This window comes from Saimiri boliviensis, chromosome Y, assembly GCF_048565385.1.
Source record: "Saimiri boliviensis isolate mSaiBol1 chromosome Y, mSaiBol1.pri, whole genome shotgun sequence".
NCBI lineage: Eukaryota > Metazoa > Chordata > Mammalia > Primates > Cebidae > Saimiri > Saimiri boliviensis.
The window spans coordinates 5,317,695-5,325,480 of record NC_133471.1 but is presented as its reverse complement, the minus strand read 5'-3'; the positions used below and the strand labels follow the sequence as shown (position 1 = coordinate 5,325,480).

The window sequence follows — 7,786 nt, the reverse complement described above, 5'->3', positions numbered from 1 at the left end:
AGTCTGGAGTGGACCTCCAGCACTCCTGAAGCAGAGAAGACTGACTGTCAGAAGGAAAACTAAAAAACTGGAAGAAATAGATTCAACATCAACAAAATGGATGTCTACTCAGAGACCACATTTGAAAGTCAACAGTTGTAAAACTACAGGTCAATAAATCCATGCAGATTGAAAGAAGCTAGTGCACAAAGGATAAAAACACCAAAAAAAACAGAACACTTCTCCTCCTCCAAGGGGTCACAACTCCTCATCAGCAAAGGAACAAAGCTGGATGGAGAATGAGTATGAGAAATTGACAGAAACAGGCCTCAGAAAGTGGGAAATAACAAAATTCTCTGAGCAAAAAAATCACGTTCTAACCCAATGCAAAGAAACTTACCTTGAAATAAGACTAGATGAAATGCTAATAAGAATAAACAGCTTAGAGAAGCATATAAATGACTTGATGGAGCTGAAAAACACAGCACCAGAACTTTGCAAAGCCTACACGTTTCAATACCTGAAATGACGAAACAGAAAAAAGGATATTAGAAATTGAAGATCAACACAATGGAATAAAACAATAAGGCAATATTAGAGAAAAAAAAAACAGTGAAAATAAATGAACAAAGCTTCCAAGAAATATGGGATTATGTGAAAAGACCTAATCTATGTTTGAAAAGTGTATTGAAATGTGATGGGGAGGATAAATCCAAGCTGGAAAACACTCTTCATTATACTGTTTGGGAGAACTTCCCCAACCTACCAATGCAAGTCAACATTCAAAGTCCAGAAAATACAGAAAACACAAGAAAATATTTCTTAAGAAGAGCAACACCAAGGCACATAATCATCCAATTCACTAGTGTTAAACATGCTAAAGGCATCCAGAGAAAAATGTTGGGTTACCCACAAAAGGAAGCCCATCAGACACACAGATGTCTCTCAGCAGAAACCCTACAAGACAGAAGAGAGTTGGGGACAATACTCAATGTCCTTAAAAAAAAAATTCAGTTGCAAAGGGGACAATATTCAATGTCCTTAAGAAAAAATATAAAAAAGTTAATAAAAATATTTTAATCTAGAATTTTATATAAAGCCAAACTAAGCTTCATAAGTGATGGGGAAATAAAATCCTTTTAATATCAAGCAATTGCCAAAAGATTTCATCACTACCAGTGCTGCCTTATGAGAGCTCCTGGAAGAAGCACTAAACCTGAAAAGGAACAACAGTACAAGCCACTACAAAAATGTCCCAAATGGTAAAGGCCATCAACATATTTAAAAACTATGTCAACTGATGGGCAAAACAACCAGCTAGCATCAAAATGGCAGAATCAAATTCACACATAACAATATGAACTTTAAGTGTAAAGCGGTTAAATGCCACAATCAAAAGACACAGACCAGCAACATGGATAAAATGTCAAAATCCATCCGTGTTCTTTATTTAGAAAACCCATCTCATGTGCAAGAACTCACATAGGATCAAAATAAAGAGATGGAGGAAGATATATCAGCAAAGGGAGAGCAAAAAAAAATCAGTAATTACAATATTAGCTTCTGATAAAATGGTCCTTAAACCAATAAATTTCAAAGGAGACATAGAAGGGCATTACCTAATGGTAAAACGATCAATGCAGTAAGAAAAGCTAACCATTATAAATATATACACAACCAAGACAGAGTACCCCCAGAAACATAAGGCAAGTTCTTAACTCAACCATCTTATCACTTGCTAAGTCTTAAGTTTTCTCTCCAGTTTATCCCCTTTCAGAGACTTATGTTTGCTGCATGTATAACATGTAGGAATATTAATTGTCTTTTTGGGAAAGGGTAAAGTACATCCACTTCATCTACTTTGTTAGACAAATGATGATGCAAGATGCAGAACATCCACGTTATTCCTTTTGGGTAGCAAACTTTAAGTCATTTTTTTGCTGTTGAAAGAGTTTAAGCTAGTTTAACATAAATGAACATTATTTAGGAAGATATAGCATCGAACAGATATTCTAATCATGCCAACTTTTTAATGTTTTGCATTTGCTTTACTTATTTTTTCCTTCATCACCTATCTCTCCTCCTCCCCGTGCTCATTTTGTTGTTGCTGTTTTTGTCGTCATTGTTGTTTGTTTGATACTTGCCTTATTCTGGCCTTAACCTTATGATATTGAAGTTCCCATTTTAACCTGTCTGATTATCCTTCATTACTTTATCCTACCTTTTCTTAAATGTCATTTTCTTTTTTTCTTGGTGTCCTGTTGTTCACCCAAGTTAATCTTTTCATGTTTTATTATTTTTGATCATTAGCCTGTTGTTGTTGTTGATTCTTTTGTGATATAATCTTGGCCTGTCCCCCAGCCAAAAGGGCAGTGACAATATCGTGGCTTACTGCTATCTCTGCCTCTGAGGTTCAAGCAATTCTCCTGTCTCAGCCTCTTGACTAGCTTGGATTACATGGGTCAACCATCCATGGTTGACTAATTCTTATAGTTTTTAGAAGGATGGGGTTTTATGTCATTTAAAAAAATGCAACTGGGCTGGTCTCAAACTCTTGATCTCATGTGATCCACCCACCTTAGGCTCCCAAAGTGCTGACATTAAAGGTGTGAGACCTGGCTACATTTCTTTTAAACCTTCTTCATGTTCAGCATTTAACCATGTCTATCAGACAACCCTCTGAAAATACAATTTGAGAACTAAAATGTGGTATAGATCTTTTTAAATTAATTAATTAATTAATTAATTAATTAATTTTTATCGCATTTTAGGTTTTGGGGTACATGTGAAGAACATGCAAGATTGTTGCATAGGTACACACATGGCAGTGTGATTTTCTGCCTTCCATTCCCTCGCCTGTATCTGTCATTTAATAGCATGTGGACATAGGTGAAAAGACAATTGTGCTGTGTCATGGTATTACAGGATAAGAAATCAGAATTTCTCAGGTGGATCATTGATTTTAATTACTTAATACTAAGGCACAACTTGAAAATATATGAATATGGTAGAATGGCAGCAATAAGATTATAGTCTGAGAAATCTGGCATCCAAACCCATATCATATTTAAATCCCAGCTCTCCCAGAAAACTGAATGATGAATCTTGTCAATACTTAGCTTGTGACACCAGCAGTTTTATAATATGCCAAATGCATGAAAAATGCTGCTTTTGAAATGTTGTGCAGCTACTGTCCTCTGTATGTATGTATGTATATATATATATATATATTATATATATATATATATATATATATATATATATACACACACACACACACACATACACACACACACACACCTACTAATGTATACCAGGTACTGTGTTACATCAGTGCTGAATTTTTAAGACAGGCAGACAAGAAAACTAATGTGATAGATAAACACTTCCTGAAAAAATAATGTTTCTGCATTAGAAGTCTTAAGTAGGCAAACAGGGAGGGAGACTTTTATCTCCAGGAGACAAAGGTGGCCATAGTTACAGGCTGGGAGTGTTCATGGCTGAAAGAAAAGTTGTCTGAATGTGGGTCCACATAAACCATGCTGAAACAGAAAGACATGAAGTTGAAAGGCAGAGAATATCAGGTCTGGAAGAGATTTGTTCAGCCATGCTGCAGATCTAGGCTCAGAATCTAGAAGATACTAAATACCAACAAAAACAATTACAAATTGACTTTCAGCATGAAACCAATGTCATGAAAATGTGCATTACAGGGCAGGTATAGTGGCTCAAACCTGTAGTCTCAGCACTTTTAAAGGCCAAGGCAGGTGAATCACCTGAGTCCAAGGGTTCAAGCCCAGCCTTGCCAATATTAAAATTTATCCAATGGTTGATGCACATCTAGTCCCATATATTTAGGAGACTGACAGACAAAAATTGCTTTAAGCCAGAGGTTGAGTTTACATTGAGCTGAGATTATGCCACTGCATTGTGGGCTGAGCAACCCAGCCAGATTCTGTCTTAGGTTAAAAAAAAAAAGAAAAAGAAGAAGAAAAAGAGGAAGAAGAAGCATAAGAATAAGAATAAGAAAGAAAAAAGAAGAAGTAGGAGGAGGAGGAGGAAGTGGAGGAGGAGGAGGAGAAGGAGAGGGAGAAGGAGAAGAAGAAGAAGAAAGAAGAAAAGAAGAAGAAGGAGGAGGAGGAGGAGGAGGAGGAGGAAGGAAGAAGAAGAAAAAAAGAAAGAACAAAGAGGAAAAGAAAAAGGAGATAAGAAAGTGGAAAAGAAAGAGGAAGAGGAAGAGAAAAACGGAGGAAAAGGGAAAGAAAAAGAGAAAGAATAAAAAAAAATGTGCATTAGAAAACATGAAAGGAACTCCTGCAGAAGATAATTAAAGACACAAATCTGTTGGAATGTTTTGATTAAAAAAAATGATTATGGCTAATGCTAACTGTAAAATTTCAGCATATTCTAACAGTGATGCCATTCATGTACACAATATAACATGAACTTTGTAAATCAAGTGATGACACAAATAAACGTGATTATAGTTACTGAACTCACTGTATATAAACTATAATGAAAAAAGTCTGTCTACTACAATCTAAGCTTAAGATAATGGGGGAAAGCAATTGATAAATAGGAAACGAGTGCATTTTAACCCATTTCTAAATTGTGTGTGGGTGGGGGGGAGTCTCTCTGTGTGTATGTGTCTGCATATTTGAGCATCTGTTCCTGTGCAATCCCAATTTAGTCCCCCAATTTTTTAAGGCCAGACTAATTGAGAAGTCACTTATTACATTTTACTATTTCCACTTCATTCATTTTCCCTTACCTGTTGCTGTGGTTTTGAATGCCCTCTCCAAATTTTACATAGACAGTCCCTGGTCATTGTGATAGCCATGGGAGGTAGGACCTTTGAGAGGTAATTAGTCATGAGGATACACCTTGACAACGGCATTGTTGACTTTATCTGGAGAGCATGTTAGTTATTTTGTGAGTGGACTTTGGATCAAAGGATGAATTCGGTCTTGATTTTCTCTTCATCACATGTCCTTCACTTTATGTTGATTGCCTGTCATGGAAAGAAAGACACACCAGATGCAGCCCTTTGGAATTTCCAGCCTTCAAAAACATGAGCAGAATAAGTCTTTTTCCAAATAACTCCGTCAGTAACATTGTGCTATTGCAGCAGAAAATTACCTAAAAGACTATTATTTCTTTCTCTGTAGATAACTGAACGACCTTACCAAGGGATACTGCAAAGGTATTGCCAAATAATTAAAAGCACACACACACATACACACACACACACACACACACCACACATATAAAATATACTATACTGTATATGTATATATCTTATATATATTAGCCATACACATATGTATATCCATTCAATATATGTTTTAAATGAAATAAAATGCAACATGATTTCACTCTTAACCATATGTTTAGAAATAAATAAAAAGCAACCGTAAGGGTAAACATGTAATTTTATTGTTCAACAAGATAATTGCAGAATTTTTGCTTTTTTTTTTTCAAGAAAAATGTTAGTCTCTATAGTTGTCCATTATATGGTAGTCTTTTAGTGTCACTCTAATATCAGTTGTAATTAGGTTTGTATTTTCCCAGTGAAGATAGTTGAAAAGCTGGCTTGAAACGAGAGTCAGCAGATACATCAGCTATCACGGACCCTAGCAACCACAGGTTGCCTGCTGGTAGCAGGTTAGGATAAGGAGTCTCATTTATTGACACCTCAGGATATCTGCTTGGAAAAGTTGATGGTTTCACTATCAACTCCAAAAGACTATTTTGTGAGGAAGATATGATTTGGTATTGAGAAGGCGTGGTTGTAATGCTATTAAAAGTGTGGTCATTTGCTTGTATGTAGGTGCTATGAGATTGCATGTGAATACTGGCCAACTGATTTAAAATAGCATTTTGATTTGTTGCAATGCATTCTGTTGTCCAAATGAAGTTGAAGATGGAGTAGGAGGAAAGCCACTTCTGGTTGTGTCAGGCAAACTGGCAATTCTTTGGCTGATGGAAGGTTTCCTTATCAGAGGCATATTTAAATTTGTAGAGGTTGAAAATGATCCTTCTCCACTAGTTTCAGCAATTAATCCAGAATTATGATTATCTGTGTCAGCCCCTGCTCTAAAGTGCTTCTTATTGAAACCTTCAGTGAATAAAGTAGACACAAGAGAAGCATTTCTAATCCCAATTCTTCTTTTCATTTTTACTAAAAGTTGAGGATAGCCACGTTTGAAATTTGGGTTACAATAGACTTAACTAAAAGCAAAAGAGAAAGTAATTCAGTGTCATTTTAAACCAAGAGAAAAGTGGCAATAGCACATATAATACAAAAAACTCAGATTTCTGTCTTATCACACAAAGTTAATGTCATCAAATGATGCATGAACATTGTTTATTCTTACCAGGAATGTGCCTTTTGGGGAGAAAGTGCACTCAAATTGTCAAGCCCTTGAGTAAAAACATGTTACATAATAATAGTAACATTTAATTATTGGCTTTGGTAAATTTATCTGGAGTTTATTAGTAAGATTCAGAGTTGTTACAAAATTTCTTGAAACCTGGAAAGTTGAATGCAGAAGCTGCCCTCAGTGATTGTAAAATCTTAAACAATTTTTACTTCGATATTTATATAATTTATAAAATCTAGACTTACTGCATGTATCAACATATTTACTGATGTACAAAATAAAATTACCTATATGCTCTACATAAAATGGCCACTGAAATATTTTAAATACCTTGCTTACAATGGGGACTTCTTTTTCTTCTTCCAGAAATTCTGCTAGAAAAGCAGATCTTTGAAAATTCTGTTGAATTTTACTGAATCCATAAAGGTTGAACTGTCGAACTAAGCTTCTTACACTCTCAGCTTTAAATATTCTGTAAGGATCTTTTCTTTCCAGAATTTCTTTCTTGAAAATTTCTTCATGAATCACTATGCAAGTTCCATCCTCATCCCATGAAATGGACTTGAACTGGTCACTTTCAACTATTTTCCAAAGTTTTCTGGGAAAAGCCTGAGAAATAAAATCATTACCCTTATCTAGCTCAGAGACACAAACTGTGTAACCTGGACTTTTTATCAAGGATCCTTGTGACAAAACCTGAAAAGCATTTTCTTCAATTATTGACCTTAAGTCAGAGTCTTCAGAGAATATGTCTTCACCCAACAGAAACCTAGTGGAAGTTTCTGAACCAGTCGATTTAACTTTAGGAGAAACATCTTGAGTTTCTGAAGAAATAGCTGCCATCTCAAATAAATATTTTCTCACCTAATCCTCCAGCCTGCATGGTTTTCAAAACTGCAGTTTGGAAACCTGCTGCAGTAGGCCTAAGCAGGTAAAGTAATCTAGACCACTACAATGGTTCTCAATTTGAGTAGCTATGACATCACAAGGGGCCTTTGGTCTCCTAGCAACACACATGAAATTTTACCAAGAGGATTTTCTTCTCGGCCCGAGAAATGTATACAACAAAACTAAAACATAGACTGATTACTTACACAGTACAATCTGCAAGAATCTCATCCCAGCAAAATCTTTTAAACATGTAATTAAATAAATAATGTCCTCAGTACTTGAAATACATGGAATTTTCTCACTGACACACACACTCTCACTAGATTGGTTCCAGGGGACACAGGGTCTGGTAATTGAGCAGTAGAGATAAATAAAGATTATTAAAGCTCTGTCAGTTTGGCATATTGAATTGAAGACTGATGCACTACATGGTAAAAAGAAATGCCCATAGATATTATGGGTATTTTTCTAGTTGTCAGGGGCTGGGAAATAGAAGTAGTTCTTTAGGAGATACAGGGATTTCTGTTGATGGA

At 35.6% G+C, this 7,786-nt stretch overlaps 1 protein-coding gene across 1 annotated transcript; it reads right to left on the bottom strand.

Moving 5' to 3' along the window:
- Positions 1-3,473: 3,473 nt before the first annotated feature.
- Positions 3,474-7,205, bottom strand: LOC141582997 (heat shock transcription factor, Y-linked-like). Its single transcript, XM_074392431.1, has 2 exons — positions 6,695-7,205; positions 3,474-3,544 (listed from the first exon to the last, which is right to left on the bottom strand). Exons 1-2 carry the CDS (start codon positions 7,203-7,205, stop codon positions 3,474-3,476), a joined length of 582 nt encoding a protein of 193 aa, XP_074248532.1.
- Positions 7,206-7,786: the final 581 nt, after the last annotated feature.